This window comes from Chrysochloris asiatica, unplaced genomic scaffold (assembly GCF_000296735.1).
Source record: "Chrysochloris asiatica unplaced genomic scaffold, ChrAsi1.0 scaffold00063, whole genome shotgun sequence".
Taxonomy (NCBI): domain Eukaryota; kingdom Metazoa; phylum Chordata; class Mammalia; order Afrosoricida; family Chrysochloridae; genus Chrysochloris; species Chrysochloris asiatica.
Window position 1 is genome coordinate 13,284,292 of NW_006408581.1, and position 23,421 is coordinate 13,307,712.

At 35.1% G+C, this 23,421-nt stretch overlaps 1 protein-coding gene across 1 annotated transcript in view; it reads right to left on the reverse strand.

Annotated features, from left to right (window-relative positions):
- The window catches only part of DACH1 (dachshund family transcription factor 1), a 601,285-nt gene that overhangs the window by 35,858 nt on the left and 542,006 nt on the right, over window positions 1–23,421 (reverse strand). The window contains exons 9-11 of the mRNA XM_006864308.1: window positions 17,763–17,910; window positions 12,264–12,407; window positions 11,689–11,757 (exon numbers count right to left, since the gene is read on the reverse strand). Of these exons, the coding sequence (XP_006864370.1) occupies window positions 11,689–11,757; window positions 12,264–12,407; window positions 17,763–17,910 (361 nt within the window). The remainder of the gene's footprint in view (window positions 1–11,688; window positions 11,758–12,263; window positions 12,408–17,762; window positions 17,911–23,421) is intronic.

Sequence of the window (23,421 nt, forward strand, 5' to 3'; positions counted from 1 at the left end):
TGTTATTAATAATAATACAAAGTAAAACCAGCAAAACTATAAAAATAAATGTCAAAGGTGTGTTTTACTTCCTATTCTCTGAAACTTCTCCTCTAAGCAATGTGAACTCATTACCATGAAAACCTGTAACATGTATTACCACTGACATTTACTGAGCTTTTTAAGTGTCTTTCATTTCATTCACAGGTACCAGTATGGCACTGTAGGAGAAACACAGTTGGTGGTTCAAACTCACCAGCCATTCCTCAGAAACCCTAAACCGGGTCGCTATGTGTCAGAACTGACTCGATGGTCTTTAACAAGAACACTTTAATCATGCTGGAATTTTTTAACTCCCAAGTTCTTTTCCATATTTACACTGCCCTCACAGATGCATATTATGCCTTCTAAATTAGGATCATCTGTAAATTTCATTGATACACTGTTTAACCACTTGCTCACATCACTGATTATGATGTTAAATATAAATGGATCCAGCATTGATCTTTAGGGTCCCCAGCTAATATCTTTACTGATTTCCATTTACCATTGTTCTTTGATTACAGATTTTCTATTGTGAGCAAGCCATGGATGTGTTCATGAAAAGACCACTTTAACTCTATCTTTTTACAGTTGTATCAAATATTTTCTTTTTATTAATAAAAATTACTATATTTATATTAATAACTTTCTGTTCAAAATATAAGAATAACCTATTGGTAAAATGTCTGTTTTCTCTCCTTTAAACCTCTAATTTCCATCAATTGTCACTAATTTTCCTAGATAAAAGTAATTTCTATATCCTGTAAATTCATAATGGACTCCTGGTGTGGCACTGTAGAATCAGAACTGGACTTTGAATCACAAGGAAGGTAATTCAAACCCACAAGCTGCAAGGGTTCTTAACACAACAAGTGCTCATAGTACTTTCCATATTGCATTACTTTTACTGGAAGAAAAAGTATAAAAATATATCATAAACTAAGCCCTGACAATTCTTTTGCCTTAATACACTCTGCTTAATCTTGATATCCATCATTCATCTATTAGTCTGTCATTCTGTGGTGGCTTTAATGTTATGATGCTGAAAGTTATGTCACAAGCATTTCAAATGCATGCAGGTTCAGCTATAGCAGACAAATTTAGGAAAAGCTTCTAGACTAAGACAGAGAAGAAAGAACAGCCTGGTGATCTACTTCTTAACATGAGCCAAAGGAATCCTGGTGATATTTGAACCTTTATATTTACTATTAATTATGATTGTCAGCAAGGAGCTCTGGAAGTGTAGTGTTTACGAATCGGGCTGATAATTTCACGGTCAGCAGTTCGAAACCACCGGCTGTTCCGAGGGAGAAAGATGAGGCTTTCTGCTCCGGTATAGATTTAAAGCCTCAGAAACCCTATATAGGGTCGCTATGAGTTGGAACCGACTTCACGGCACCTAACAACAACAACAACATGATTGTCAGTAAGGAGCTCTGGTAACAACAAAAACGATTGTCAGCAGTCTTGGTGTAGCACTGCCGGGTAATGCACTGGACTGCAAGGTCGGTTTGAACCGAAAGGTTGGTTGTTCAAACCTACCAGCCACTCCTTGGAAACCCTATACAAGATCACTATGAGTGGGAACCTACTTGATGGCACTTAACATCAACATGATTGTCTAGTTAATGAGTAGTTAACAATGACCTGTGACAACTGTGGGACAGTGGCCTATCTATTGATCTGCCTGCAGTGAATATCATCTTTCATTCAACTTAATCAATGTTGCTCTTAAATTGATTTGCTCTGTTTGAAATCTGCCAAAAACCAGGAACCAGTGCGAAAGGACAGGAAACAAATTAATTATTGTTTTGTTTTGTTCACAGTAATGTAAGTTCAATATTTACTTTTTTAAATCAAGAAAAATAGGTTGAGGAAATCCCTATGGTAACTACATATTTCTAATGAACTAACAAGAGTCAGTGTGCTCTGGAGACATTCCAGAAACCAGTTTTCAGCTCATTTCTTTCTTTTTCTATGAGAGCCTTTCTTTTCACTCTTTGAACTTCAATGCAGACATTTTTAAATACAGAACACTAGTTTAGGTAATGTAAAAAATTAAAACATGCACAAATCCCTGCAGCAGTTTACTATGGGACTAAATCAACATTGAATGATAAATAAAGATCATTTTCACCAAAAAGGAACATTTAATTGTATATTAGAATAATAGTAGTTTCAATGTTTACTAGTTGTCAGACAGTGTAGTAAACATTTTAACTCACAGTAATAAAATTTAATAATAAGAGCTAAAACTTAACTGTGTGCATACTACTGCTCAGTAAGTGCTAAATACTTTACGTGGATTATTTTGTTTAATCCTTAGAAGAAACCTTTGAATGTAAGTAGTTGCTTTAAAAAAAAAAAAAAAAATTGAGTAATGCCACGAGTAGGGTAAACTCCCAGCAGTTCTTAATTGTGAGGTTGTATAGATAGCCTAAAGAACTCTCACTACACACTAAACTTAAAGGTATACTATCAGATTTATATTTAAATATCAGAAACAAGAAATATACATAAAAATTATATGATGATCAAATGTGAGCATTAACTAATGCTTTCATAAAGGTATAAAAAACATGTAAGGTTTAAGTTAGAGTAAATAATATGTAAAAGTTTTTAGTGATTTCTATTGGTGCTGTGGGTTAATGTGGAGGACTGCAAAGCCTTTTAAACTGCAAGGTCGATGGTTCAAGTTCATCAGTTGCTCCTTGGAAACCCTAGACAATGTCGCAATGGGTTGGAACCGACTCAACAACACTTAACAACAATTCCAAAAAAAAAACTATAAAAGAAATGAAGAAAACGACTTTTCAAATGTTATAAATTGCATCAAGATTGGACTTACGTCTGATATTTTAATATACCCTGAATTCATTGTATGCAAAATTTTAGGCATGGAGAAGAAACTTTTGGAGTTGCTGGGTGGTGTAAACTGTTAATGTGTCCAGGCTCGAATCCACCCATATGCACCTTGATAGAAAGGTTTGATAATTTACTTTTGAAAAATCAGTCATTGAAAACCCAGTTCTACTCTAACACATATGAGCTGCCATAAACTGGAATTGACAGCAACTAATTAGATGATTCTTCAACTAAATATGACTGATTTCTTTGTTTAAACTTTGTTATCATTTTATTTACTTTTTTTACTTACAGTGACATTTTCCCCAGGTTTATCTAGAAGTCTGTACACATAATTTAGGTATAGTGGGTGATCAAACTTATTTTTCCCTCCCAATGGTACATCCTTTCCTAGAAGCTCTCAGTAGACCGTTTAGACATTTTTAGGTCAATAGCAGGCAGTGTATTAACCATACAAAAAGAATAATGAGATCTCAAGTATTTATCCTGTAAGAGAGAAATACAAGTGCAGGTTAAAATCCATTGTGAAAAGAATAAGGACTTTTGAAATCTGGTTTCACATGTTAGTATCTCCACTAACTATACTAAGGTTTCAAGGCAGTGAACCACTTTGAGCCTTAGTTATTTCAACTTTAAATAAGAATATACTATACAGTCTCATTAAGTATCAATCTCTAACCCACCTCGATATTTTAATAAACAAGTCCTGGTGTGATATTGTAGGATATGCTCTGGACTAGTAACAACAGAGTCGGTAGTTCATACCAAACAGTTGCTCCTCTGAAACTCTATAGTCACTGAGTTGAAACCAACTTGATGACACTTAACAACAGCAAAAAATGATATTCCTAAGTCTAAATGAAAGGCATTGTATTATTGCGAAATTCGTTGAGTGCTAGAACATTTATTTCAAAAAAGGTTGATCAAAGATTAAAATTCCATTCATAAAAATGAGCTTTAATATAAATTGAAGCTATAAATTAATAGACAAATACTACTAACAATCACATATTTTAAAGGAACAAGAAAAGTGTAATTTAACAATTCTGACATAAAAGCAATTAGGATGATAATATGTGAATGAGGAAGATACCAAAACTCAAATAATGTCATTGTCTCAACTCCTATTAACTCAGTCTGTGGACATTAACAAGTTGTCTATTGTCATGAAGTCCCAGTTTACTCTTCTATGACATAAAAAAACAAAATTTAAGTCCTCCCAATGTTAAAGCAGCAGCAGAATCTAAGTGCTTAGCATCAGTGTTCAATACCAACCATCAAGTCCATTCCAACTTGAATCGACCCTCTTATAGAGTTTCCCAGACTGAAATCTTTACAGAGCAAATAGTCTTATCTTTTTCCTATGGAGCAGCTGGTGAGTTTGAACTGCCAACCTTGTGGTTAGTAGTCCAGTGCTTATCCTACATTGCCATCAGGGATCCTGTTCAATATATGCTGCTGCTGTGTGTTGCCGAGTTGGTTCCAAACCAGAAAGAAGATATTTTTTAGTTTGGGGGCGGGGAGAGATTGATAATATGATGACATAATGGCAAGTCTTTTGTGTATTTCTGTGAGGAATATTTGGTGTTCTATGATCTAAGATCAATCAAAAAAAGAATAAAAAGCCAAACAGCTTTGGTTATGAGCATTAGATGCAAATAATAGAAAGGCACTTTAAAGTGAAGTAAAAATTTTCCAAGTATAACCTGCTGATATTTTAAGATGTCAGAGACACTGTTGATTTACAAATATTTATCTTTATGAGGGGCAGATGTTTTTACTTAGTAACTAATTAAAAACCACTATATTGAAAGTTAACTTTCAAGATATTTAAAAATTGTATAAAAGACATCATTGGAATTGGAATGATCTGTGATCTGTCATGTTAAATTTCATGTCAACATACTGATCAATCAAACAATATATGGAGTCCTGGTGTGAAGCTGTAGGATAAGCATTGGACCACAAAGTCATTTGAACCACAAGGTTCAATTCAAACTCATCAGCTGCTCCTCAGAAGCCCTATTTAGGGTAATTATGAGTCAGAACCAACTCAACAGCACTTAACAACAACAAAATAATATATATTGAAGCTTCAATTATTTGACTTGACAAAAAACAAGTCAGAAACAGATGAATGAGATTAACATATGCTAATCAAAGAAGCAAGTGTAGTAAGTGTAGCAATGGTATGCTAAATCACTAGCAGAAAATAAAAAACTGAATGACAGTGTATATTCACAGAAGGAAATTAGGCCAAGTGTGCAAAAAGAAAGTAATATTTGAAATGTATTCAAGAAGAATAAAAACATAATTTAATTTAAATAATCAAATATAATAATTAGTTGTATAATTATTGAATTTGTAATTCTGATTTTTCTAAGCCAAATCATGACACCCTTGCTCTCTTCTCATAAATCTCTACAATCAGTGTGTGTGAGATGTCAGAACAATAAGGATCATTTCATACCCAAAAATCTAACCTGGGTCATCATTAATGGACAGTTAATTCATCCTTTCAGGGACTATGCAGCATGCATCACTATATATCAAGTATTCTACCTGTCACTAGAGGAAAATACTAAACAAACTATATATGGTTCATGTTCTGCCTCAGCTTGCTTTAGAAAGAGAAGAAGACTGAACAAGTAACTATAAATGCACATGTTATTGTGAAGAAGTGAATGATGTGTTAAGGACCTTCGGATGTAATCTAGATCAGGGTTGCAGAAAGTAATCTAGAGCCAGTAAGGGTATGGAGTCTGACATGCATTCCTGGAGGCAACTACTTTTAAGTTGGGACTTTAAGAATGAGTAAGTAAAGACAAAGAGGAGAGAAGAATGTCCAGGTGGGAAAAGACAGGAGAGTATCAAGAAAACAAACACACTCCAGTATGATAAAAGCACATAAACTAAGCAGAAAATTTGTAATTTTGAGTTCAGAGGGAAGGAGGAGTCACAGTTGTGATTGGGTACCAAGGGTGAGGCCAAGCTATATGATTGGCTGAGGAGACTGAGGGAGGAGTCAAAGGTGTTACTGGCTATAGAGAATGAGAGAGGGGTCAGAGTTATGATTAGGTATGGAAAGTGACAGAAGAGTCAGTGTTCTGGTTGGGTGTGGAAGGCGAGGGAGGAATCAAGTTATGAATAGTTGTCAAGGGTAAGGGAGTGAGGCAGAGAGGAATTAAGCTGGTCTGCTATGTATAGAAAGGAGGATATATGACTGATATTATGTTGTTTTAAGTGCTGTCCACTCGGTTCTGACCCATAGTGACCCTGTACAGGGTTTCTGAGGAGCAGCTAGTGAACTTGAACCACCGGCCTTGCAGTTCAAACCGACTTTGCAGTCCAGTGCATTAACTAACAATGCCACACCAGGACTCTATAGGACTGATAAGACACCATAAAACAAGAATACAGAAGACAGGTTTTGAGGTAGGGTAGGAATACATGTTGTTTTGTGCACATGAACCTAAAGGTCATTATAACATGTTCTTGTTGTTAAGTGCTGTCAACTCAGTTGTGACTCATAGCGACCCTGTATAGCTAAATAAAAAAGTTGAACGTTATCATTTAGAGTGCCTAAAGAATGTCTTAGCAGGCTAGAGAGATACATGTGTAAATTATTGAAATATAGGTTAAATAAACCATTCAAGTGGATTTGGTTAACAGGAAAAAAGTACAGAGTAAGACTGAGACTTCACATTATAGAAATTTGGCTACATACAATATTTGAATATGCATTTGTATATATGTGTGTATGATGGAGAAGTGTTTTGGAAGATATTTATTGACTAGCTCATAATAGATGCTCAACAATGTTGACTGAGGACTTCCAGCAAGATGGTGAACTAAGCAGATGCATTACATAGATCCTCTACATGTAAGATACAGGAGATTAAGTAAAACACACATAGATGAAATCCTGGAACTCTGGACTTCAGAGGGAAGGTTACCAAAGTGGAGTAAGTGCTTGCTGGTAGGAGAAACTGAGCAGGAATGGTGAGAAAGGGAGACTGGAGAATCGCCAGCCAGACATGGTGAAACCATCTTGAACTATTGTGATTAGCTTTGGCAACAGAAGGTGGCCTAGCAGAGCTGATTCAAACAGACAAAGGAGACAGCAACTGTGACCCTATAGCTCAGCAGGACAAGAGCCAATACCAGCTCCTATAGTACCTTAGCAATCATCAGCTACATCAGCCCAACCCACCATAAACTGAGGTGATGAACAGCAAACAAGAAGGGTGTACATGCTTCGATTTTCTAACTATGCCCACAAAAGACAGTTGGTAAGAGCCTAAGAACACATCAACATAAAAGGATCAGCACTGGACTGCAAACCACAAGATGGGCAGTTCAAACCCACCAGCTGCTCCTGGAAAACCCTATACAGGGATGCTATGGGTCTGAACTGAGTTGATGGCACTTAACAACAACAACAACAGAATACTAACATGACAACCCCACAATGCCCGGGAAACACAAGAGAACTTTAGCTCAAGGAAATGACCAAGATAGATGTAGAAACAGAAAACGTTTGTGAAGAAGAATAACTAATGGAGCTAACTGAAAATGAATTCAAAACAATGATACTTGTTGTTATAAGGTGCCATCAAGTTGGTACCGACTCAGAACAACCCTATGCACAACAGAACGAAGCACTGCCCAATCCTGTGCCAACCTCACTACTGTTGGCACGCTTCAGTCCATTTATGCTACCACTTTGCTAATCCATGTTGCTGGGGGTTTTCCTCTTTTTCTCTGATCCTCCACCTTACCAAACATGATATCCTTCTCCAGCGACTGGTTCCTCCTGACAATATGTTAAAGTATGAGAGCGGAAATTTGGCCATCCTGGCCTCCAAGGAGACTCTGGCTGCACTTCTTCCAACACAGATCTGCTGGTTCTTTTGGCAGTCCATGGCACTTTCAATATTCTCCTCCAACACCATAACTCAAAAGCATCAATTGTTCTATGGTCTTCCTTATTCACTGTCCAGCTTTCACATACATATGAGGTTATTGAAAATACCATAGCTTGGGTCAGGCGCACCTAAGTCCTCAAGCTGACTTTTTTGCTCTTCAACACTTTTAAAATGTCTTGTGCAGTGCCTAATGCAATATGTTGTTTGATTTCTTGACTGCTGCTTCCATGAGTGTTTATAGTTGATCCAAAAAGAATAAAGTCTTTCACAACTTCAATCTTTTCTCCAATGATAAGAATGTTGTTTATTGGTCCAGTGATGAGGATTTTTGTTTTCTTTACATTGAGATGCAATCCATACCAAAGGCTGTGCTCTGATCTTCAGCAGTAAATATTTTAAGTCCACTTTCAGCAAGCAAGTTTGTATCATCTGCTACTGCAGGTTGCTAATGAGTCTTCCTCCAATCCTGATGCCACATTTTTCTTCATATAGCCCAGCTTCTCGGATTATTTGTTCAGCATACAGGTTGAATAAGTATGGTGAAAGAATACAACCCTGTCGCACACCTTTCTTAATTTTAAACAAAAGATTGACAGCAATATTGAGGAAAGCAAGGAGAACACATGAAAAACTTTAGAAGAATTCTGGAAAATATTATAAGAACACACTGAAAAAATAAATGCACATTTTAAAGCAATACAAAGCCTGCCATTAGAAATCTAGAAGATTAATATGAAAATTTCTGAATTGGACAATACATTGAAAGGGCAAAGAAGTGGATTCAAAGTAAAGGAAGGCTGAATTAGCGAGCTTGAAGATAAACCTCTTAATACTAGAAAAAAAGGAATGGAAAAATCCAAAGACAACCTGAGTTATGTGGGACACCAGGAACAGGAAAAACTTAAGAATTATTGAAATTCCAGAACAAGAAAAGACAATAAAAAGCACAGAGAAAATTGTCAAGAGTTGTTGAACAGAAACTTCCCTAACATATTGAAGGACAAAAAGATAAGCATACAAGAAGCTGAACAAACTGCAAACAAAATAGATCCCTAAAGAGAGTCACCAGGACATATAATAATCAAGTTTTCCAAAATCAAAGACAGAAAAGAAGCCTGAAAACAGCTCAGGAAAAACAAAAACCTACAAAGGATAACCAGTAAAACTAAGCTCTGATTTCTCAGCAAAAACCATGCCAAAAGGCAGTGGTGTGACATACACACAACAGAAAGAAAAAAAACCTTCCAGCCAAGAATCCTATACCCCCCACAAGGTGACACTTAAATATGATGCTGAAATTAGGATGTTTCCTAATAAACAAAAAATAAAGATATTTGTAATGATCAGACCAACTTTATAAAAAGTCCTAAAGGTGTTCTTTGGACTGAGAATCAACAATAGCAAACAACAACCTGAGATTATCATACGTGACAACATCACCCAGAATTCAATCCAAGTACAGAAGTATTTAAACTAAAACAATTCTACAAGACATAAAATAGGGAACCAGAGATATCAGTTTATAATGAAGTCACCTACAAAGCAAGAAGAGGGACTGGTGTAGACACAGAATTTCCAAATAGCAAGGAAGTCAAATAGATTTCAAGATAAAACAGGAAAAAAATAATAAATTAGAGGATAACCGCAAAGAAAACTAATATACCTGTACATAAAAATACAAATAAAAAAAGGAATATCAGAAAACTTTTGTAAACATTAACACAGCAAATAGAAAAAGAAAATCCACAAACTGAACTCAGCACTGAAAATTATGTGGAACAAAGAAATCTGTAGCATCATAAAAAACACACACAGAAAATTGACAACAATTAATTCATATATATTGATAATTATACTGAATGTAAATAGGTTAAATGCACTAGTCAAGAGAGAGCAAGAGCAGATAGATGAGAAAACAGGACCCTTCAACATGCTGTCTACAAGAGGCTATCAAAAAGATGGAGACAGCCTACAAGTCTAACAGCTGAGAAATAGTTAAACTTTGGTGTATATACACACAATGGAATACTAAGTAGTAACACCGAAAAATAATGAGTCTGGGAAATACTTGAAAACATGGATGAACCTGGAGGACATTATGCTGAGTGAAATTAGTCAATCAGAAAAGGACAAATATTGTTGAAACCAAAGTTATAAAAAGTTAAAGATTTTTTTGATAGAATAGACAATCAATGATAGTTATGGAGGTGAGGGCGAAGGGAAAATTATTCACTGACTAGAGGGTTGACATGGTGACAGGGCAGACAATATACAACAAGAGGAAGGTTAGCAGTGGAGAGGTGAAGTAGCAGGAGACACCGGGAGGAATTTAGTAATTAAAGTGAATGAAGGTAAATACTATTAACATGCTACATTGTTGTTGTTGTTGTGTGCTGTGGAGTCAGTTCCGACCCATAGCGACCCTGTACAGGGTTTCCAAGGCTGTAAATCTTTACGGGAGCAGAAAGCCTCATCTTTCTCCCGCGGAACAGCTGGTATTTTCCAACTGCTGACCTTGCGGTTTGCAGCCCATTCATAACCACTACACTACCAGAGCTCCTTATGTATATACATACATATATAAAATTGTGCTAAAATCCACTGTGGTCTAAAAAATTAGCTCTTGTACTGTACGTTAAACACTGAACTGCTGAAGATGAGGTTTTCTGCTCCCATAAAGATTTGCAGGTTCAAAAACCCTATCCAGGGTTGCTATGATTCAGAATGGACTTGATCAAGGCCATTAGTTTGGTCTGGTTAACTACTGCTACAACTATACTCATTCTGTGCATCCTAGGAACTTTCTCATAATAACATAGGATTCAAGCCTTATGAGTTTAAAAAGAATTAACAGGACCTCAGGTAAAATAAATATAAGCCCCAAAACATAAAATTCTCTTTGTCAGGAATGTTTCTTCAAGTTTCCAGTTGTTATTTTATACACATGTAATACTTTACAAAAGCATTACTCCTTTGCACTAAGCCAAGAATGTCACTTCTAGAGTTGACTGAGTAGCACAAATAATGTCAAACAGCATCCTAAAAATGATTGAGTTTAAAACACAAAATAAAAGCAATTGAGAGGATTATGGCAGTTAATCATTTTAGGCTTTCTTTTGTAAAATTTATCTTCTTTTAAAACAGAAAACAAATACAGTCTTTGATGTTTAGTATTCATGTTGCTAGATTGAGTTTGTTGTCTAGAATAAACACCAGACCATAAATACTACCTTCAGATTTTGTCCTTTCCCTAATAGTGTGGTCTCGGCAATATACATATTTAGCTCTTCTGAATGTTTTATACAACTCCCTTTAGTATTCTATGTATGATTTTGCTCAGCAGATTTGTGTTATTAAAATGTATATAATGGCATAGAGAACATTTGGAAAATCCACAAAGGTACTAAACTATCTTATTAATTGTTACCATTCAACTAGTGTACTTGCATACATCTTGCAGTAACTGTCACCAAAAAAAAAAAAATGAGTTCTACATTGTAAGTTTTAAGAAGAACCTATTTGATTAAACAAATTTTATGCATATAGAATAGAATTTATCAACTCTTCCTGCTTAGGTTGCGCTTCAAGCATTCAATAAAACACATTTACTATGTCCAAGATTAAATCATACATTGTTTAAAATTAATTATTCCTTTTTAATTGCATTGTATAAACAGAAATGACCTGTTAATTTAAAGAAAATCTATCAGCACAAAATGAATTCACTCATATAAACAAGCAAGATGAACTTGACCTTGTTTGAACTTGTTTTGATGTGGCCCAGATGGTTGGCTACATGCTTGAATAGCAGGCTAAAGCCGAGGAAAAACTCATATAGCAAGAAGTAGATTTATAGCCTTTTGCAAATTCCTACCTTGTATTGTCCTTTCAGCATCTGTTCTGCCGCCACTGCGGTCAGCTTCTATCTCTGGGGTCAGAGAGTCTGAAAGCACAGAGAGGTAAGAGTGACACATATTTCATTTGATTCCTATTGTCCTTTTTAAAAAGAGCAACCTGTTACTCTGGTGCTGCATTAAAATAAAATAAATCCTTGTCATCTTTTAAAGGTTGAACAAAGACTATAACCATAACCATTTAAGAAAGATATGAAACAATATATGAGCAACACAAAAATTGTTCTTAAGATAGAATGGTATTGGGGAGTTGTTTATATTTTAGCAGGTTGGAGTAGCAACAGATTTGCTTACGCAGAGAAGTAATGGCAGCTCCCAGAAACTGGAGTAAAGCAAAAACCAATGGAAGAGCCTATGAAATAAAGCATTTCCCTCAGCACGTGCAACTTTTTTTCCCACCATGCTTTCATCTACAAGCAGAGTTTAATGAAATCAGAAGGAATAGCAATATAAAACCACAAATGCATGTCTAAATCGTCCTTTGAGTATTAAAAATGGAAGTTTGTTAGCCATGCATAAATATACACTTTCTTACCATTTAAGACCCTGAGACTATCTGTTGAAGCTGCCTGTTTTAATGTTTGTTCTGCTTGCTCTCTCCGTTTTGTCTCAAATTCAAGTGCTTCCTGTAATTTTCTCTTTGCCTTCTTCTCCTTCTTTAGCCTCTTTTGAACTATGGCTAGAAAAGAGAGTACACACATTATGTTTTTTAAATTGCTATAAAGTTGCTAATTTATAAATCAACGTTTTGTATTATATTCATTTGTTTTCCCCTAGCAAAGATGCTGTGGGTTAATGTTCTGTACTGCAAAGTCAGTTTGAATCACAAGGTCAGCAGTTCAAGCACACCAGTTGATCCTCGGAAGCCCTATACAGGGTCGCAATGGGTCGGAATTGACTAGACGGCAATTAACCATAATAACAACACCACAAAGGAGGTTTTTTTAGAAATGTAAAAATAAAAGTCTTTATCTCAAATAAATCTCAGAATAATGACTAATTAGGCCAATTTGTATTTCAGCCTTGAACTGTACAAGAATGATTTTAATTATCATATGTAGAAATAAATTCAATGGGAAGCCGCTTCTAGTAAATGTATAAAGGAAACCTGATTAAATGAATTATGTGACTTAGTTCTCTATCCTTGAATCATGAGGCAGGTTAGTGCAAACCCTTGTAAGCATGCCAACTTCTCTTTATGAGGGACTAATTTTGAGTAGCAAATGAAGCATTTCCTGCCACAAACACTTTGGCCAAATACTGTTAAATCAGCTAGGTGTTTAATAAATATTTAAGAGTTTAGAAAATACAATAAATATTACTGTCTCTGAAGAGCAAAAATACTCAAAATGATGTTTATTATGCAGAGGAAGAATGCTTTTACTGGATAAGACTATTGTAATTTACTTAGAGATGGTAATGATTTCTTCATAGCAAATTTATATGCATCACAACATATTTTAATAAAATTGTTATATTTTTACTCTGCAGGTATCAGATAAGTAAAATCCAACACTTATCAGGTTTTGTAATAATACCTTCTGTAATAATAATTTGGAGTCCCTGTTTGGCACGGTAGGATAAGCACTGAACAGCTAACTACAAGGTCAGCAGTTCAAACCCATCAGTTGCTCCTCAGAAATCCTATACAGGTTTGCTGTGAGTTGGAACTGACTCAACAACTACTACAAAAATAATTATTTATTTAAGTCACATAAAAAATTAGATAATGACATATTTTTCTTTTACCTGAACATTTAAATTTTTAATATGAAATGAAATTAATAAATTATAATATTTTCTTCACAAATGTGTATTAACTATATTTTCAGTATAATTTCATATGGGATGTGTTGTTCTTAGGTGCTGTTGGGTTGGTTCTGATTTGTAGGGAGCTTATTACAACAGACTAAACACTGTCAAGACCTAAGCCATCCTCACAATTGTTCCTATGTCTGAGCCATTGTTACAGACACTGGGTCAAATTATTTCACTTAGGGTCTTCCTTAATTTTTGTCCTGACTCTCTACTTCACCAAGCATATCTTTCTCCAGGGACTGGTTCCTCCTTATAATATATCCTAAGTACCTGAGATGAAGTCTTGCTATCCTTTGCATCTAAAATAATTCTGGCTGTACTTTTCCCAAGACAGATTGTTTTTTTTTCATTCTGGCAGCCCATGGTTTGTTCAATATTCTTGGCGAAAACCATAATTCAAAAGCTTTAATTTTTCTCAGTCTTCCTTATTCACTCCAGCTTTCTCATGCATATGAAATGACTGACAATGTCATGGCTTGTGTCAGGATCACCTTACTCCTCAAAGTGACATCTTTGCTTTCTAACTCTTTAAAAAGATGTTTTGGAACACTTTACCTATTACATTATTTGATGTCTCAACCACAACTTCTATGGGTATTAATTGTGGATCCAAGTAAAATGAAATCCTTGGTAACTTGAATTTTCTCTCCATTTAGCATTTATTAGGATGTTGTTTATTGGTCCAGTTGTGAGGAATTTTGTTTTCCTAATGTTGAGGTGTAACACATACAGAAATCTTTGCTATTCATCAATAAATCCTTCAAGTCCTCTTTGATTTCCATAAGCAAGGTTGTATCATATGCTTATCACAAGCTGTTAATGAGTCTTCCTCCAATTTTAATGCCTGCTTCTCAGATTTTTTTCTCTGAATACACATTGAGTAAGCATGGAGAAAGGTTACAACTCTGATTCACACATTTTCTGATTTCAATCAACAATATCCCCTTGTTCTTTCTGAACAAGTCTCTTGGTCTATGTACAGGTTCTTCATGAGTACAATGAAGTACTCTAGAGTTTCAATTTTACACAGTATTATTCATAAGATGTTATGATCCATAGAGGTGAATGCATCTTAATTGCTTGCTTGATCAATTTCAGGCTGAAGAAGCTGGTGAAAATCTTCAATCTCATCTTCTTTGGCACTAGTAGTTGTTGTGTAAATGTGAAAAATAGTCATATTAACAGGTCTACCCTGTAGGTTTATGGATATTACCCAATCACTGACATCATTGTCCTTTAGTATAGATATCGAAATGTTCTTTTTGATAACGAAATATAATGCCATTCTTCTTCAAATTTTCATTCTCAGCATAATGGACCATATGTTTGTCTAACTCAAAATGACCAATACCAGTCCATTTCAGTATACTAATGCCTAGGATATTGTTCCTTATGCATTCTTTCATTTCTGATGACTTCTAATTTTTCTAGATTCATATTTTATACCTTCCACATTCGAATTAGTAATGGATATTTGCAGCTGTTTCTTATCATTTTGAATCAAGCCACATTAGAAAATTCAGGTTCTAAAAGCTTTACTCCCTCTTCCTCATTAAGGTCAACTCTACTTTGAGGAAGTAGCTCTTCCTAATAATATTTTAAGTGCTTTCCAAACTTAATGGCTCATTTTCCAGCACTATATGGGAGGTCTACATAAGCTTTCCTTTGAAAAGAAAATTTTAAAAAAACGAATTGACATTATGAGTGTGAATGTAAATAATTAAGATGAGATCATCTTTCTGATAGAGTTAATTATTAAAAGTCTTCATTTCAAGTTCACGATTTGATTTCTAACTACAGAATGAAGAACACTTTTAGTTAACACCATATTTAACTAAAGACATATAATAAGGCAATAATGGTTCTCCAAACGAGAAGTATAATTTAAATTTCTAATTTCTAAAATATAACTAAGGAGGGACCAATCTTTATTGAAGGACATCATGCTTGGTAAAGATGAGGGCCAGCAAAAAAGAGGAGGACCCCAAATGAGATGGATCAACAGTGGCAATGGCAATGGGCTCAATTGTAATAGCAACTATGAGAATGCATAGGACCACGCAGTGTTTTGTTGTGTTGTGCACAGGATCACTATGCGTTGGAACCAATTTGACGGCACCTAGTAACAACAAAGATGTAACTTGTTAAATTTATTCTTGTTATCATATAATAATTTTATTAAAATGTAAGTTGTCTACAGTCTGATAAGTCAAATAATTAAAACTGACTTTCTATAAATGCTACTTTTACATTTAGTTTTTGTTGTTGTTAAGTGACGTTGAGTCAGTTTCTCCTCATTGTAATCCTGTATATGTTTCCAAAGATGGCTGGTGGGTTTGAATCACCAACCTTGTGGTTTGCATCTTAGCGCTTATCCTACAACACCACAGTTGTTGTTGTTGTCAAGTACCATCAAGTCAGTCCTGACTCATAGAGACCCTGTCTAGGGTTTCGGAGGAGTGCTTGGTGAGTTTGAACTGCCAATCTTCCTTGACTACTATTTCAGTTTTCTAAATGATTATTTATAAGTCTCTTTGAAAAAGAATGGTAATTTCCAAATTATTCACTTAGATCATAAACTCTCATGGCGTTAACAGCTCAGCATCCAGAATCTTGTCACTAACCAACCATTCACTGCTTCCTTCTGTATGACTGAACCAATGGAATAGCCATGTTCTTTCTTGAGGATAATACAATGGCTTTAGAAGACACATTCATAATAGATCATTATTGATAATTTTTACCTTTTAGATATTATTCACAATTAATTAAGTGAGACGTGATCTATGAATGTTTTGCCCTCTAGTGGATAAAGAAATAAGACAAGATGCAAATCCTCCTAATTGTTTGAACCAATAAAATTCTGAAAGTCTCTTGAGTAAATAAAATGCTACTTTTAATGAAAGAACCTGCCTTAAATTCTGATATAACAACAACCTAAAAGACTTTTCCAAATGAGAAAGAAATCAAGACATGCTATCTAATGTAAGATGGTATCATAGATTATACTCTTTCAGCAAACATTTTATTCACATAAATTATACTCCATCATCAAAGTTTACTTTGTTTTGAGTTGTTTAGTACCATAGTCTAGGTGAAGCTACATTATTTATATCTGAGCTATACCATTTGGTGAGAGTTACCCAAATCTATCTCATCCCAGAAACTATCTGTTTACTCACAATAATTAATGAAGTAATCTGGAAATTTCTACCAATTTTATAAAGAAAAATAAAACAATAACTTTTAAAAGACTATATCAAGTGTACAAAAGAAGTATGTGTGAAGCATTTATACTGGATACTTAGTAAGCAAGAGAAAGGGTGGTCCCTTTCTAGAACACTCAGGAGATTTTTACCATTGATACACTTCAATATCATGTTTGTTGTTGTTGTTGTGTTAAGTGCTGTCAAATTGATTCCAACGCATAGCAACCCTGTACAGGGTTTCTGAGGAGCAGCTGGTGAGCTTGAACCACCAACCTTGCAGTTCAAATGGCTTTGCAGTCAGGTGCATTAACCCACAGTGCCACACCAGGACTCCCAATATCAAGTTTAAACACATGTAAATATGAATAAGCTTCAAAATTATCTATAGGTATACTTTATAGTGTATCAAAAATAATAATTCATATATTGATAATATCATGAATTCTATCCAATAAGAATTTATCAATTTCTACTATGAAAATGCACTTGACATTGCTGGATAAAAATGAATAGCTCATAAAGAATTATACAAACTCTTAACTTTGGTAATTTGTTTGGATATCATCAGTCTTTAATTGACATATTCTTACTAAATCTGTTTCACTTGAATAACCAGTATTTTCTACGTTAGCTTTATGACTTTAACTCTTAAGTTTTTCAAAGGGCCATTGTGAATGAGCATAAATTTATTCTTCATAGCTGTTATCTTATCAAAGTTCATTCTTAACTTCAATATGTTATTCTGTTATAATGGATAAGCAATCAAAATTATATGACTAATAATATAATGGATATATATCTAAGGCATGAAAGGAAGAGAGACTGTGTACTTTAGAAATTAAGGTAACAGGCTAAAATACAATAAAGGCAGGATTCAAATCCTACCCTGAATGTTAGTTTCATGTATATTAGCAAATATGCTAAAGATTAACAAAGTAAATCTCAAATGTAACATTACCTTGAATATTTTATAAAAGTATGCAATGCATTTGGCAGTTTGGAAATACCTCTATTCTTTTGTTCCATGGCCAGCTGCTTCTCAAGTGTTTCCCTTAGTTCTCGTTCCCTTAAAAAATCCATCTTCAGCTCTGTTTTTTCCAGTTGGACCTGTTTTTCTTGAGCTCTGGCATTATCTATGGCAACTTTCAAGAGTCCCTGTACAAAGAAGGTATTCAGAAAAGTAATACTGTGGTATAAGATACATTTTAGTCATTTTGTAGAAGCATTTTAAAAGCAAATAATCCACTTATAAAATCATTCAATCCAGATTGTGCATTCACTCTGTATTCATTAAGATAAATACTAAAAAAAAATAGTGAACTTCTAAATCTAAGGAAATTGTTTTAAGTGTTTAGGGCATGCAAATACAATTGTTCTAATCAGATGAGTACCTAGAACCAAGAGCACATAAGCTTACCTGAAAAATAAGAACTATGAAAAAATATTGGCATGGATTGTGGGTTAGGTGTTGGGCTGTTAACCACCAAGTTAGGTGGTTCAAACCCACCAGCTTCTCCATGGGAGAAAGATGTAGTGGTCTACTGTCATAAAGATTTATAGTCTCAAAAACCCTATATAGTGTTGCTAATAGTCAGAATTAACTCAATGGCAGTGGAATTTTTTTTTTTAAGTATGGTCTTGGCAGCACACACCAGCCTCTATGACCTCTCACTACACCATTCCTTATGGAGACTGCATCAAGCACAATATTTTTCATTGACTACTCAATGCACCAATTTGTTCCTGCATCAAATTGTTCTTTTACAACTGAATGCTTTACCTCCAGATTTTGACATGGCTCATTTTATGTGTGCTGAATGTCACTACCCAGGAGAAGGATGCTCTCAGCAACCTATCAGGATTGACCCTCCACACCTATCTCATTACTCTTTCTTTAAAATCCTTCATAGAATTTATTTCTTCTTCACTGCTTTATGTTGTGTTTCCACTCAAGAATAAGTAAGCTGCATTAGGTTGGGGATGGTTCCTCTCATTTAGTCAACAATGCCCAGAAACTGCCTTGCATGGACTGTATCTTTTAAAAGGTGACTATAAATTATAATACTTTCATATTTTACTTGAGGCATATATTTCAGGAATCCAAAGTTCAGGTGCTTAAACAGTAAATTGTTAAGTGATACAAAAGTTTTTTTTGTTTTGTTTCTTCAAAATTACTGTAACAGGCAAAGTAAGATTTTCAAGTGACTCTTAAATAACACAATTTAAATGTACATATGGGAGGAAAGAAGACATAGCAATCTTTATAGCTAATTATGAACTTTTGTAGATAATCATATTATATTGTGATTTAAAAATAAAAATAGTAGTAATTTGGAAATTTTTAGAAATGAGATTGTAAGAATGCATTAAACATGGAGGAAGTGTGTTTTCCTAAGTTGTTTTGATAAACATTGTTGTTAGGTGCCATCAAATCAGTATCAACTCATAGTGACCTTATGCACAACAGAACAAAACACTGCCTGGTCCTGGGCTAACAATTGTTGCCATGCTTGAGCCCATTGATGCTGCCACTTTGCCAATCCATCTTGCTGGTGGTCTTCCTGTTTTTCTCTGATCCTCCACTTTACCAAACATGATATCCTTCTGCAGTGATTGGTCTCTCCTGACAGTATGTCCGAAGTATGAGAGACAAAGTTTGGCCATCCTGGCCTCCAAGGAACACTCTTACTGCACTTCTTCCAACACAGATCTGTTGGTTCTTTTGGCAGCTCATGGCACTTGGAATGTTCTCCTCCAACACCATAACTCAAATGCATTAATTCTTCTATGGTTTTCCTTATTTACTGTCCAGCTTTCGCATGCATATGAGGTTATTGAAAATACCATGGCTTGGGTCAGGCGCACCTTAGTCCTCAAGCTGACATCTTTGTTCTTCAACACTTTAAAAAGGTCTTGTGCAGCAGATTTGCCTAATGCAATACGTCATTTAATTTTTTCACTGCTGCTTCCTTGATTGTTGATGGTTGATCCAAGAAGAATGAAGTTCTTGACCACTTCAATCTTTTCTCCATTTATCAGAATGTTGTTTATTGATAAACATTATAGTGTAAATTAGACAGGAAAAATTCTGTCCTTATCAGTTCAGCAGTAAAAATAATTTCTCTGATCTATGAATATTAGGGACTAAAATTTTCAATTGAAATCATAAATAGGATGGTAGTTGACATCATTTGTAGATAAACTCTTGGTTGAGAATCCCTTACAGTAGTCAACATGAGCAGTTTGAATCAGGAATTTTAACTTCAGCTTGATTTGCAAACCCAATAGAAATGTAGCCTTACTTCAGCCCACCTACACAATTCATAGCATTGCCATAAGCCATTTTAAATCTTTTTTTTTTTTTTCAAGTATATATAAATTATTTTGTATCTGTTATATACCTGACTCTGTTGCTTTCTGTGATATAATTCGTGTGACACGAAACTACCTGGGAAGGGATTTCTACGTGGCAATTTGCCCCTCCTGAGTCTTTTCTTATTAAACAATAAAACATAGCTACTAAGGAAACTGCCATCTTAACTCAATTCAGCAACATTCCTGTGTATGTTTCTTCTTCATCAGGAACAAACAATTAGTAACAAATGAAAGAGATCATTACATCAAGTGCCCTTTTAGATCACCCCAATTAAAACTTTAGTTTAGCTGTATTTTAATTCTAAGATACCAAATTCTAATTTTCTGCTCTGATTGCTCTTGTTGACTTATCTTTGAAAGATGTACTCTCTATGCAATGTCTAGAGATTATTTAGCAAGATGCCAATGTTGGCACCACTTAATGTGTTGATTGGTTGTATTATCAGTAGCTGTTTAAAATAAATTACTATTAAATTATTATTGTCCTTGGCTGACAAAACACAATATTTTGGTGTTCTTTAAAGATGAAACAATCATTATGAATAAACATGTTGAATAATGTTAAACTGCAACTGTGATTTGTGTAATTTTATATTAATATCCATAGTAAAGTCTGAAGTTGCTGCGAGCATTTATGTTTACTGTTTCCTTTTGTTACAGTTCCTGCTAATGTCACTAATGGTAATACATTACCTATTCCTGCTGATAATGTCTGAAAAAATATTAGCTTTTAGAATCCGAGACCCTCTGGGGACTACTTAAAAGCTATATAAAATTAAGTTTCATTTGTAGACTTTAAATCAGTGCACATCAGTAGGCGTACATTGTGAACAAAACTAAGCGCTACAGACGAACTGATGTATATGCAAAAGTACGTTATTGTCAGTGACAGTTCGGCTGCAAAAAAAAACCTGAGAAAACCGATTAAATTTCACTGCAGCAGAGGGCTGGGAAAAGTAATAACAAGTAGTGTTTGCGTATCTACAAATCATTAGGACACCATTTTAACCCTCAGTGATAATAGTGTTTTCAGCTTTGTGTAACTTCTGTAAATTTCCCAAGTAGAACATGTGCAAAAGGTCATAGTAAATGCCAGATCTCACTTGGACATCAGTGCCCAGCAACGTGCTGGGATAGCCATGTGAATTGCAGAGCAAGATAGAACGATTATAAAATGAGTTGCTTTCTCCAAGGCAAGGTCTGTTTTCATGATGTTGAAGTTGGGTAACAGCAATTCTACAGAAATACGTTTTCTTATTTATCTTAAACATAACTGCATGGCATGAGAATAATAAGAGATGACAGTTGATTTGGCCCCAAATTTCTTTTCCTTAGTGAGAAGGCATAATGATAATCATAATATACAAATATCTTTTTTTTTATCCTAAAATGGTTTATGTTGTAAATGAAATTGTCCTAATCATTTTTCAGAGAAGAAATGACTATACATTTTAAAAAACAAAATACCCTGGAATTGATTTAGTAATAATTTAGTAGTAATTTCTGTTTCTTAGAAAACATATGGATTTGTATAAGAGGATTCAGATTTTTTCTTAATTCGCCCTTTAAACTTTAGAGGAAATGTTTTCTTAGTCCATGTTACTATTCTACACAGATTTATTCTAGAATCAAATGTAAAACAAACTCCTTGAATGACAAATCTATTATAAACATTGGGCTCAGAAAGTATGTTCCTTCTAATAGGTATAAAATGCTCTAGTTTAAGCAGGTTTTGGGATCATTCATTCTAACCACAATATTTTTAAAAAAATCTATTTATTTAATATTGTTGTTGGTAAGTGCCAACAAGTTAGTTCCTACTCATATTGACCCTGTTTATAGGGTTTCCAAGGAGCAGCTGGTTGGTTTGAACTGCTGACCTTATGGTTCCCAATCAGGGCTGATCGTACCTCTATAATAAATTTTATCCTCTTTGGTGATGCTGTACAGTAAACACTTTTATCAGCAGTCCAGACCCATCAGCCGCTACAGGAGAAAGGCAAGGCTTTCTGTTTTGGTGCTGTAGGATAAGCATTGGACTGGTAATCACATTGTCATTATCTCAGACCCACCAGCTGCTGTCAGAAACCATATTCAGGGCTCCTATGAGTCAGAACAAACTTTACAGCACACAACAACAACAAAGATTTACAACCTCAGGAACCCTACACAGGGTCATTATGACAACATAAAGATAATTATTCAGATGAGGGAGACTATTGGCAGACCATAATGGTATCCAAATATTCATAGCCATGTTGCTAATTATAGAGTACAGAAGACAATGGAAATTCATTACAGAATCATGATTGTCAGCAGATCTGTTCACCAATGTTGCAGGCAAGACAATGGACTAGGAAAAGGAACCATTATGAATATACATATACCATTGCACACTTTGGATATATTGTCTCATACTTTGGACATATAGTCAGGAGGGAACAGTCGCTAGAGAAGGATGTCATGTTGGGTAAGATGGAGGGTCAGAGAAAGAGAGGAAGACCTCCAACAAGATGGATAAGCCAGGTGGCATCATTGATGGCGTCAAGTGTGGCAGCAGTAGTGAGGTTGGCCCAGGATCGGACATTGTTTCGTTCTGCTGTGCATGGGATCGCTATGAGTCGGTTCTGACTCAATGGCACCTGACAACAACAACAACAATTGCACACTGGAAAAGTTTGCAGGATTCGTTCTGGGGACCCTCTAACCACACTTTCTCTAGACCATGGGTCCTGTACTCAAGTTCCCATTAAGGGCTTAACTAGGCAAGTCCCCCAGGGTAAGACTGCTCCCTCCCTTGTAATTCACTATCAAAAAACTTTGCCAGAAGCCAAAGTTTTTCCATTATTTGTTAACAGAAAACACTCAGAAGACTGAACTGATGGCAGGACTGTAAATCAGTCTTCTGAAAACCAACTGATTAGAATTTAAGCTCAAATACATGCCCTTTTCTGATCATATATTTTATTACAAGCATATTATCATACTTAGGTTGATGAACTTTCTTCTGCACAGACTAGTTGATGGTTCCTTTTGATGGCCACTTGTTTTAGGACCTCCAAAATCTATCCTTTCTGTTAGCTGGACACCATCCATCTTTATAGGATGCTAAAGGAGCTCTGGTAGCATAGTGGTTACGAATCGGGCTGCAAACCCTAAGGTCAGCGGTTCGAAACTACCAGCTGCTTCGCGGGAGAAAGATCAGGCTTTTTACTCCCGTAAAGATTTACACCCTCGGAAACCCTGTACAGGGTCGCTATGGGTCGGAACCGACTCGACGGCACTTAACAA